At 42.1% G+C, this 12,643-nt stretch overlaps 1 protein-coding gene across 21 annotated transcripts in view; it reads right to left on the reverse strand.

Moving 5' to 3' along the window:
- Positions 1 to 12,643, reverse strand: part of KALRN (kalirin RhoGEF kinase) — a 695,573-nt gene that overhangs the window by 200,546 nt on the left and 482,384 nt on the right. For 10 of the 21 annotated variants that reach the window (XM_032149970.2, XM_032149968.2, XM_032149966.2 and 7 more), the window contains one exon: positions 10,634 to 12,084. The exons of the other annotated variants lie outside the window; for them this stretch is intronic. In XM_032149970.2, coding sequence (XP_032005861.1) covers positions 12,022 to 12,084 — 63 coding nt within the window. In that variant the 3' untranslated portion in view covers positions 10,634 to 12,021. Of the gene's footprint in view, positions 1 to 10,633; positions 12,085 to 12,643 lie in introns of those variants that run through there. 21 annotated transcript variants of the gene reach the window in all.

The following is a 12,643-nucleotide window of genomic DNA, read 5'->3' on the forward strand; positions in this document are numbered from 1 at the left end:
AAAAACAACCTGAAGATGACTGCCATTACATCCAATGACTCATCTTCGGTGTTGGATAGAGATAAAAAGTGAGGTGAGATCATTCTAACTTTTGGATCTCTCAGGATAATGCAATAGCTATTCCTATCCTACATGGTATGAATTTTGTTCCCTGAGTATTTATATTTTCTCGCTCCCAAATGGACTGTATGATTCTTCTAATTAAAGATATTTTCTATTCCTTTTATGTATTTTTGGAACAGTCCTAAAGCTCATTAAAATCAAGCTGAAGACCAGCTTCACTTGCTACCAGGGAATTGGCATCAGACGCCACTGTTGACCATTTCTTGGGCTGACTCACAATAGATGGATTGATTCTCACATTTTCATTTCCTGGAGCTTCAGGAATGTTGAATGAGATGGGGGTAGGGCAGGGCAGAGAGAAGTGCATTTGCAGTCAACGCTGTCTTTGAGACTTCAGTCTTTCTCACTGGTAACCAACCCAGTGAAGCAAACCAAATTGAGGGACATTTTTCAAATCTGACTTCTCATAGCAGTTCTTTCTTTCTTTTTTATTTCACATGTGCTCTGTTGGACTTATTCTCCTGTTCATTGTTCTTGGCCCTTGGTGCTTTTTTTTTCCCATCTTCCCATTTTCCTTTCTTAATTAGAAATGATCTACAGGGCCCCAGAAGTCAAGTAGCGCATTTAAAAGCTCATGTGTACAATAAAACTGTGTTGAGAGAAGAGTTGGCATTTATCAGAATTATTTGAATTGTCAGTGACCAAACCACCCTGTAGTTTCCCTCATCTGGCTGTGCACCTGGGTTCCACTGTCCACCTTGATTATGGCCTTAGAGCTTCTTTGCTACCTGAAAACCTAGCAAAGAAGCTCCAACACTATAATTTGCTAAGTTTAACAGGCCCTACCTGTTAAACGACCCTGGCCTTCGATTCTGGATTTGAGTTTTGCCTACCAGATCATGCATCAGACCTGTCTTCTACTCTTGCATTATCAAGAACTGGAACTCAAGCAGCATGCTCCTTGTTTTTGCCAAGTATAACATCATTCTGAAGAACTTCCTACTCTTCAGCAGTGCAACAGGGGAGGTCCTCATCTGGTTGCACTAAAGATGGGAAGTTTTTCTCTCTGTGTTTCTGTACACTAAGGAGACTGCACTTGCTGTACATGCTATGTAATTGTACTTGCGTTATCTACAATGTGTCAGATACTTGCATAGGTACTGGGGATATAGCAGTGAAGAAAGCAGACAAGAGTCCCTACCCTCATGGCACTTACTCTGTGGCAATTACCAATTTGGGTACTAGTATGATTTGACATGAATTTTATAAAACTATACTGGTTCTTTATCCAGCTAATGATCTACACGTACATGTAAGTTCAAAAGTTTTTGCAATCTACAGATGAGTCTGAGTCATGTTCAAAATTAAATTTTTATCAGGATAGGACAAAAAGATGGTTGACCTATACAGGTATGTTTAGAGCCCCCCCTGCTGAGCACAAGTATAGATCCAAGAAAATAGAAAATAACCAAGTATCACATTTGATTTCTCATAGCCACGTAGAGAATGTGATTTTGTTTGCCATTACATTACTTGGCTCCTATAACAAGACCTGAGTTGGAATGAACCTGCCCCCATTCAGCCATTATCTGGAAAGCCTAACCAATGCCATCTTAGACTAATTTTTCAACATAACAATGGCAAACAACCTCCTGAACTTAGTCTTGCAATGTATCTCTCCAGAGCTAGCCTTAGCATTAGACGGTAACTATTACACAATGAATGGGAGGGTGGGTGTGTGTGCTGGTACTCTGAGCTCCCCTCTCATTTGGCTTCAACTTTAAAAGCTTGTCTCTTGAGGGCACACTGAGGCAGTTGGGAGGAGAGAGCCAGATTCTCCTTAACTCTCGAGTCTGCTGCATAAATTTGATGAGTCCTAAGTGGGGTTTGGGGAGAGGACATGGGGAAGCCACATTTACCCACAACTGTGACTGAGCCATATTCCTGCTGTCAGGGACTCAGATCTAGGTTGAACATACCTATTACTTGGGCACAGGGAACCAAGCAATAGGTATACTCTATATGAATTACTATCCCAAGACTGTAGCAGGAATTCCTGCACCTCTTCACTGGGTCCCCTGGGGTCCTGTCCTATTTGTGATAAAGCAAACCGGGACTTTCTCTGTCCTTGTACTAGTTACCATGGTGGGTCTCCATGCAGGCATTGTTGGAAACCATGCTTCCTGCTGCTGCTGAAATTTTATCAAACTAGACTGGAGGGACTGTACAGTCTGCTGGGAATCAGGAGGAAGTAACCAAAGGAAATTAATATTTTTAAACCTCTTAGGGACAAAACAAATACCTGTCACACTATTCAGAATCTGCAATGCCCCTTTAAGCTTCCCTTGACTTATAAACAGTGTATGAATAGTATGAGTTCTTGGCTCCCAGATTCATATAGAACTTGGATCAAACCTTGATTTGTTTTCAAGAATCTCGCCATGTGAACTTGAAGGATGTTTAACCGCACCATAGGTGAGGTCATCATCACTTTGAATGGAATCTAGGTTCTTCAAACCTAGGCTGATGTCATATCAGAAAGTCTTCTCTTGACTGCTGGTAAAGGATGGGGGAATAGTCTGAGGTTCCCACTTGACTTCTGGGGTACATTTCTGGGCACCCTCTTCGCTCCAGTGGAGGCATGAAGACTGGGGCAGAGGCTATCTTATCTGAGAGATCCTACTTGCTCCTAGATAAAACTGCTTCTCCCCAATGCTTCTCTTTTTTTTTTTTTTTTTTTTTTAAACGGAGTCTCGCTCTGTTGCCCAGGCTGGAGTGGCACAATCTCGGCTCACTGCAACCTTTGCCTCCTGGGTTCAAGCAATTCTCCTACCTCAGCCTCCTGAGTAGCTGGGACTACAGGTGTGTGCCACCACATCTGGCTAATTTTTTGTATTTTTCATAGAGACGGGGTTTCACTGTGTTAGCCAGGATGGTCTCGATCTCCTGACCTCATGATCCTCCTGCCTTGGCCTCCCAAAGTGCTGGGATTACAGGCGTGGGCCACCATGCCCAGCCAATCTTCATGCTTTTTGTGGGGAGTAATAAAGAGAGATTTACAAAATCTTCTGTATGTTTCTTGCAAAACCCTTACCTCTCCATTCCCTCCGACACTCACAGACTCGTTACTACTATTTGCCTTGAGATCATCTGGATGAATTTCCTAGTGCTCTGTAGCCCTGATTGTGTCAGTCATTGGATCTTAGTTTCTCCCTGCACTCCTTCCTCATCTCCTGCACTCCCTACATTCCTTTGCAGCTTTATTTTTCACCATAAAATGTATCATCATCTAGCATTTTATATATCTTACTTATTTGTCTGTATTTCCACCAGAATATAAACTCCATGATGGCAGGAATTCTTGTTTGTGGTTGCTGTTGTTGTTGTTTTCTTTTTCCTGTCTAGAATAGTGCCTGACACATAGTAGGTATCTAATAAATAGCTGTTGGATGAATAAATGAATGAATATGATGGATACCCAGTACTTCTTGAGAGTCACTAATTATTAGCAATACACATTCTCTTGTTTTGGAGACATAATCCCTTCATTGGCCTCTGGGTGAGGTATTAGCCATTTCTATAGTCTCTGATAGTGGAGGGACTCTCCAGAACCCCAATCATTATACTATTTTGGATATAACCCTTTATAGCCCTTCTCATGTCAAACATTTACCAAAGATGTGACTAGTGGTGCTACTCTATCTAACCCTCCAAATCCTTACTCCTCCTACTCCTGCTCCCATAAGCATTATTATTATTATTATTATTATTATTTGAGACACGGTCTCACTCCATTGCCCAGGCTGGAGTGCAGTGGTGTGATCTTGGCTCACCACAACCTCTGCCTCCTGGGCTCAAGTGATCCTCCCACCTCAGCCTCCCAAGTAGCTGGGACTACAGGTGCATGCCACTATGCTGGGTAATTTTTGTATCTTTTTTTGGTAGAGATAGGGTCTCACTATATTGGCCATGCTGGTCTTGAACTACTGGGCTCAAGTGATCTGCCCACCTCAGCCTCCCAAAGTGCTAGGATTATAGGCATGTGCCACCCACCTGGCTCCGTATGTATTTTTATAAGACTTTTAATTGAGAAAAAACAAGTTATCCAGATTCTTTACTATTATAGCCAAATTTGAGGTCTGAGGCATGTTGCAAAAGTGGCATGTGGTGATGATCTAAGCAATCATCTTTGAATGATCATCACACTCACTGGGCTCATTATTTTCTCACTTTAATTTCTGAATCATTCACTCCTCAGAACCCAGAAATGCTGGGTTGATGGCTTGATGGCCTCTCATGGAAGGCTGTGCATGTGTGTAGCCCTACAAGCAATGTTTTGCTGTGCCATTAAGCTGAAATGTCATCACTTTTATTCTACAACACCAACCAATCAATCAAGCACTGCAAGGACCCTGACCCCTTTCCCCCACCCCGACCCATCCCAACCGCCCCGCCTCTTTAATGACCTATTCCATCTCCAAGCCTGCCTATGTGGCTTTGCAGGGTAGACAGAGAGTACTTAGATCATTTGTGTTGGCCTGGCTTTGAGGGTTATATCTGTGGCTCTCCTACAAGTTTGTTGGTTGAATAGTCCCAGAAATACCAAAACATAAAGCAGTAGGTCAGCATCCTCAACAGCAAATGAGAACACAGGAAAGTCTGAGAAGTACAAAGCCTCCTATTTTCATTGCTAACTTCCAGCTGGCCTTGGAGAAGCTCAATTGTGTCGATCAATTTTATCAACCACTTGCTTTTCTCAAGGCCAAGATCCCAGGCAAGTCCTCGTGAATCTGTGAGACACCAGAGCAACACTCAAAGTGCTATCCTTACAGGTCACTCTCAGAGTGAGAGTGCCATACCAATAAAATCGAAACCCTCTTTCTACATCAATTATTTTTTATCTCCACCCCCATCCTGGTACTTCCCTTTACTCAGATGCATGCCATAACAACCACCCAGCAGAACTCAACACAGCCAAATCTAAAACCTCCACATTATGTTAGGTATAAAGCTGATTAGAAGTTCACCATTAATAGGTAACAGAATCACTGGACATCCTTACAGATAGAATAACACTCCTATTCCACCATCCCAGAAACTCAAAAGCAGACACATAGAAACCCCCTCTCCCATCACTGCTATTTCTGAACTCTCTAAATTCTAACTACAGCTACCATTATCCATGTCCACATCCACCCAATGGTAGGCCTGGCTGTACTATCATGCCACTGGCACCTTTGATGGTCATTAGTAAGCCTGGATATAAGCACCGGTGCTGAGAAAACTCTCTTCAGGGCCAGGATAGGTTTGCAGAACCAGTAAAAACAGGTTTCAAAGGACAGATCTGAGAACCTGCTGCATGTCTGCCCTGAACCCCTGGCTTGTGATTCTATTCATGAAGCCCAATCTAAAAAAGAGTGGTCAGAGCCTAAGCCCCTCTAAGCTACTGAGAGTGTGAAAGGTGCTACACCTTCAGGTGGCTCCACATAAATGGGAGGAAGATGTGTGGTCACCTAACAATCTTATCTTTAACTCTGACTGCACTTTTGGTTTTCTAAACTTGTTTTCCTTTCTGGATTATAAGTTTGAAATATATTTTAGAGACTCATCCTCATAAAAACTGGCCTTTGACACATTTCCTGTGCATGTGTATTTGTGTACCTATATGCACATACATACACATTGTTGGATTAGGATCTGAATCTTTCTCATGGGTTCTCTAATACTGATTCAGCTCATTGAATCTTCTGCATTCCACTCTCTCCCACAACTCAACCTGTTTTCTCCTATGTTCAGTCCTTGTGTTGCAGTGAACATTAATTTTTTTAAAGGATAGTCATTTTCACAGCACACTTTGGAGTCTAAAGCTCAGCAAAACCACATTCACACTGGATCTTTCATCAATATGAAACTTCCAGTCATCCAAGCTTTATCACCCACATATATCAGTTTCCATGGTCCACACGTGGAATGTCTACAGCAGATATTAGACCCTATACTGCTCCCTGTTTACCATGCTTTTGGGCTGCTGATACATACCTATCTCTGTGTGTACTCAGAATCGCAGACTAGTTCTCCTTCCTCATCCCACTTTTCTCTTCCCCAGGTATATTTTCTTTCCTAATGGTGCCTATTTTATGTTGAAGCTGAAAAAACTCATCAACTAGCTTTCTTTGAGCATAGGGTACAGAGAATGAAAATGGGGAGCAGCTTGCGTGGGACTGTAACCCACATAGAGAAGACATCTGGATGTTTATGATCCCATGTGATTTAGGGAGTGGTTCTATGATATGCCATGTTCTTTGAGGATAGGATTATTTCAAACTCATTTTTGTAGCCTGTTCAGTGGCTCTTAGAGTGTCTGATACATAGTAAATGTTTACTGAATAAATGAACGGTCCCAGTGGCAGTACAGAAGGAAGAAGATTTCAGAATATCAATGTATTGGGTGACAGAGGAGAGCAGATTTAGAAATTGAACTTCTAAAGCCTTACGCTGCTGGATAGTCAAAGACAGTATAGAAGCGGAAGGAAGATAGCTCCTTGTGACCCACAGGGTCCCTACCATGACAGTCAATGGGAGACCTCACTGTCTCACCAAAAGGAGACAGTGCAGACATGGAGAAAATGACTAGAAGGACAAGAACTGGAAAAAAGGATTTTATGATTCATTTCCATTTTTGTGGAGGGGTAGGTATATTTAAATACTCAAGAATGTGATTCACTAGTCATCAGATATAACAAAATCTACTCTCATTTTGCTGGATACTTCAGTGAAACAGAAAACTTTCAATTATCTCTACTAATGGAGTGAAAGCAATGGTACATATAATCAAAATGTCTTTTCTATTTGCCTTTGGAAAGGATTATGTGTGTTTTCCCCCAGCAGGTTTGCTTTCATAATGGTAAGTTCTAGCTTAGGCTAATAACAAAATGAGTTAGCATTTTCTCTGTAAAATACCCAGTAGGAGAAGAATAAAAATGTGTTTATGGCAGAAGAAACTGATGCAGGGCCTAGGACGTGCCATAGTTAATCACTTATATGAATAATCTACTTGCAGCAAGTGGGATTCTGAACAGGGCAAAAGACCAAGAGCAGCTGTATGTCCCGGATTTTAATGATACCAGAAGAGATGTCTCAGGAGAAAGCTATAGCTAGTGTTATGAAAAATGTTAATGGAGAAAGAAAAACGGAATAGGAGTAGGAGATCTGGGATTCTCAGACTTGATAGCTCAAGGGAGGCCATATAACCTCTTTTTGTCTCAATTTTCTTATTTATAAAATGTAATAATTCATTTGCGCTGCCCACCTAGTAGGTTAACTGGTCAAAAGAAAGCAGTGGTCAAAAGGGCTTATAAAAGTATTACATTATGAAAATGTAAAGCATTGATAGACAAATAATGAAATACTGTTGGCACCTCCTTTCAGAACACATCCCTTGTTTAATTCCTCTATGCTCGGGGTCTTTGGCTGTGGCTTCTGAAACTTACCCCTGTTTAAAAAAATAGTCCAATTTTTAAACGATTCTGCTGTTTAAGGATAACTACTTTGATAACGTCCATGTATCCTAATGAATGGATGCCTCATTTCTCAGGTAATAGCTTCATTTTAAAAGGAACTTCCTAGCTATAACAGCTTAATTTAGTGGTTCTCAAAGTGTGGTCCCTGGACCATCAGCATTACCTGGGAATTTGTTAGAAATGCAAAGTTTTGTATCCATCCAAATCTTTTTGAACCACAAACTCTGGGGGTGCAGCCCTGCAGTCTGTGCTTTAACAAGCCTTCCAGGCAATTCTGATGTACCCTCAAGTTTGAGAACTACTGCTTTAGTGCCCCACAAAAAGGGAATGCTAGGAATTGGGCATTGGTACATGCCATGAGAAGCTTTTTTTCTTTTCCTTTTTCTGTAAGGAGTAGGAAGCAGCTTGTGGGACTTTTCAAATTACACAATATGCTGGCTATTCAGAGCTAGGCCCACAGCAACATGTTAAATCATGTCAAATGCACTGTCATACTTAAAGAGATATATTTATCATCATTTCGTTTGTACATTTGTATATGTATAGTATATATATATGTGTATATGTACATATGTATAGTATATATATGTGTATATGTACATATGTATATATATAATGATGACTCAGTACATAATTTTCTCAGGAAGGTCTTACCTATGTATCTGTATTATATAAATTATATGTATATATGCCTGTGCATATGTACATATATATGTATATACATACATTTATTTTTCACTAAATAAAGAAAATGATGTACTGAGTACATCATTTTCTCAGGAAGGTCTTTTTCCTGACTACCCTATTTAAAAATGCATCTCTACCTTTGGCACTCCCTACCTTCCTTTCTTATTTTTCTTTGATTCTTCTAATACGCTGTGTTATTTATTTTCTTTATTGTCTGTTTCTCCCAGCTAGAATGTATGCTTCATGAGGGCAGCCTGTTTTGTTCACTGCTGTGTCCCTAGCTCCAAGAACTGTGACTGGCACCTAGTAGGCACTCAGTATATATTTGTTGAATTAATGAGTGAATGAGCAACTGCTGAATCTGGGAGATGAGAAAGCATTGGGGTCAGACCAAAACACTGAAACACCCGTAAGCACCCTTATTAGTCAGTGTTGCTACAGCATGGGAGCCTTGCCTCTCTCTGTTTCTGCTCAGGGCTCTGAGATAACTCTGAAAACAAGCTTTGGTAAGTGCCACCCTGAGGGATTTAGTTCACTATACTCTTTAATTATCATTTCAAAATACTCTCTGGTTTTTTCTAAAAATGGCAATAGTGTCCTGATGGATCAACACGATTATATGGCTGGCTGGGGCTTGGGGGCAGTCTATTATGGATATGCAACAGAACAGAGTGTGACATATTAGGGTTGGGAAAACAGTTTAAGAACGAAAATCAGGAGTTCTGAGTTCTAGTCTTTATTCTGGCCCTTACTTGCTACATGGTCTTGGGCAAATTGCTTGGGCAACTAGCATTTCTGGGTCTCAGTTTCATCAGCTGATCTCAATGATCTCCAAGGTCCCTTACAGTTGTATTTATATATCCACTCATGTGTTACTTGACTAATATCTGTCTCCTCTACTGGTAAGCTCTGTGAGAACAGGGACTGTTTACTCACCCACTTCATAATGCACAGCACTTGGAGGCACTCAAAAAATATTTGCTAAGTAAACAAATCCCTATGAAAACCAAATGGTGATTTCCGCCTCATCAGCCTGTGCTCTACACAACCAAGGCACAGGTACATGGATGTGTGCTGCAAAGACCCTGGCTGTCAGGGATCTCCTCCAATCACACAAGGAAGAGCAGGACACTGGTCTGCACCCCAAGGGCATACAGAACTGCACAGTTCCTTGATGTGAACACCTGTGGGAGGTATGCAAGGAAGACCCCAGGCTGGGCACCTGGGCCATCAGCCCAGTGACCTGGAAAAGCATGGATTTGGGGATGAGAGATCTGAATTTGAATCACAGATCTGCTATGTTCTGACTGTGAGTTTAAGTTATCTACTTCTCTTCATTTGGAAAACAAAGTACTACCTGCCTCTCAGGATGGCTGTGAAAATTAAAGGAGGACATCAAGTGTCTTCCTAGTACCTGATGTCAGAAAAGCGCCCAGTGAATGGAAGCCTCCTTGACTGGTTCTGTCTCTCTTTCCTTTTATGAAGCCTTTAAGCCATGAGGTTCCTAACAATGCCTCATTTCCAAAGAGCTGGCCCAAGTTTGTTACTAGCTCATGGGAGTGCCTTAGCTCAGTGGTCCCCAACCTTTCTGGCACCAGGGACTGGTTTCATGGAAGGCAATTTTTCTATGAATAGGAGGGGCGAGGGGGTGGGTAGGGGATGGTTTTGGGATGAAACTGTTCCATCTTGCATCATCAGGCATTAGTTAGTCCGCAGCCCAGGGGTTGGGGACTCCTGCCCTAGCTAGTCTTGGCTGGAGGGGCATAAAGATTAGGATAAAAAGTGTTTCTCAAAATATCTACCTTCAGAGATATATATATATTTCCCTTTTGCTTCCAGTTTGCCTAATGAGATTTCGAGATTTGTAAATTGCTATAGCTTGATATCAAAAGGTTTAATTTTGTAAATAAAATTGAACCTTTGATTATCACTTGAACGTGCTGAGGACTACCACTGAAAAAAGCAAGTTTGAACTTTGCCTGTCTCTCTTTTTGGCTGCTTTTCTCTCCCTTCTACCCTGCTCGCTCACTCCCTCCCTGGTGGAGTCAATTATACTCCTGTTCCTGCCCTGCCCCTCCTCTGCCTTCCCCCCACCACACTCCTGTTCTACCTATGATTATCTTTATTCTGAAAAACAAATTCTGTTGCTAGACAACCAGAAGACAAAATTGCTGTGGCTGATATGATTCTCATTAGTGCTGCAATTGCAGTGGTGCCGCCATCATGCCGGACACACGCTCATTGCATCTGTCCCCAGCTTGACAGAGCTTTCTGGAAAGTGGGATGGGAAGGATTCTTGGCAGAGAATTAAGGGCCTCAGCACTCAACAGAAAGTATTTATAAATCACTGTATATCAACAGCCTGCTTTAGAATCATTTTATTAGAACACATTCAAGAAAGTGACATACGGAAAAAAGACAGCAGCAATTCTCAGTCATGCAAATGCCCGTGTTAAAGTTCTCCATTGGATTTAAATTCAAGTACAAAGACAGTCCTTTCCTGAGCCAGGTGCAATTCCAGAGAATGACACTTTGCAATGAGAGCACGATTCCTTCGAAAAGTTCAGAACACTGAACAAGTCACATCCTCACAATAAGATTGTGAGATACATAGAAGTGTAAACTTTTTTAAGGATCCCTTTACCCTGCCCTCCCCCATAACCCAGCCAGGGAAGTAAGCCCAACTTTAGGACCTCTCAGAAATCAGGTTTAATCTATTGAAAATAAAGCAGTGGGCCTTTAAAAAAAAGTTAGAAAATGAGTTAATATATGAAATGGAATCATCATCTCTGCCTCTTGCCTTGGTGTGGGGTTTCCATGAAACTCTGTGTTTGGGGTTGGGGCTCTCTCTTGAGTGTGTTGGAAACTGGAGGACTTTTAAAATTTTTTATTATGAAAAATTGCAAACATATACAGAAGTGGGGAGAATGGTATAATGAATGTCCATGTACCATCCTCTAGTTTCAACAATTACCAACATGTGGCCAGTTTTTCATTTATATCTTCTCACTCTTCCCACCCACCCTCAACAGGATAACCTGAAGCAAATAGGGGCTGGTAGGGTGGTCTTTGAACCAGAGACCTTGGGAGGGAGTGAGGTTATGGAGGAGCTAGAAAAACCTGAAAAAATCTGGGTAGGCTGAAGCAAATAGAAAAATTGTTGAGGAAGTGGTTGTTGCCAGTGTTTGGGAAAGGCTAAAGTTAACCCTTATCTTCTCTACCACACATCATCCTTTCTTCTTCTTCCCTCTTTCTCATGATGTGGGGATGCAAGCTGGATTAGAATGATGGGTTTCTCCAGATTAGGGGCCACTGACAATAGAAATGTTCAGCCTGGAGAAAAACTTTAGAGACAAGTGTGTCCCTCTAATTAACCTCTTCACTCATGTTGCAGACCTCTAGGGCAGCAGGGGCCTGGGCGTACCTGCTGTTCCGAGTGGGATCTGGGGGAAGTACATTGGGCCATGGGGCCTCTCACAGGTCCCTACTGCCCCACCATTTTAGACTTTGGAGAGAAGCTCAGCAACCTCAAATTGCACCCAGTAGAGAAGAAGGGAGCCCCGAGGGTGAGCCCATGGCCCAGGTGGGGAGATTTTGCTTGGAACATGTTGCCCTCTGAACAAAGGCTGCACCCCACACCAGCCCTGCCAGAGAAGTCTCAAGAGAGGTGGGTGATTGGAGTCCTGGTGGGAGGTCCCAACGGTGCCACGGCTAACCCGGTGAGCTGCAGGGACAAGTCCCAGGATGCGCGCTAAACGTAAGTGGAGAAAGGATCTCCAGGTCCCAGGTGCCACCGAGGAACAAGGTTGCCATCCTGTTAAGAAAAGGGCCGGGCTCTGTGATTTGCATATAACTTTGCGAAAATCTGCATGAGATCCCGTAGCCCTTATAGAAAACAGAGTTAAATCATCAGTGAAACCTACTGTATTTCTAGTAACCCAATGCAGAGTGCAACCTGACAAATACACAATCATTTTGTAGAAGAGGATATAGAGGAAACAGTGTGTGTAAGACTTTCCTTGGTCTGACGGTTCAGAAGAAGCCCACCAAGTCCACAATCCAGAGGAGGATCACTGATGAACCACTTTTACTAACTTTGTTGGAAGTCAAATCCATACGCTTTCATCCCATTAGATACCAGTAGACCAGTCCTGCAGTGGCTTCCCAACGTTCCAGACCCATAAGCAGGAGTAGTCAGGAATAATAGAAATGGGGATGTATTAAATGCGAGGTCCTAGTGACAGTGATCATAATAGTGTTTATTTCATATCCTTTATTTGTTTTCTTGTTTAAGCTCTTTTAGGGTCCCTGTGCCCTACCACCAGCAAGTCTTGCTATATAACATTTAATTGGGAGAAAGAAACTGAGAAAAG

Source organism: Hylobates moloch, unplaced genomic scaffold (genome assembly GCF_009828535.3).
Source record: "Hylobates moloch isolate HMO894 unplaced genomic scaffold, HMol_V3 SCAFFOLD_4, whole genome shotgun sequence".
Lineage (NCBI taxonomy): Eukaryota > Metazoa > Chordata > Mammalia > Primates > Hylobatidae > Hylobates > Hylobates moloch.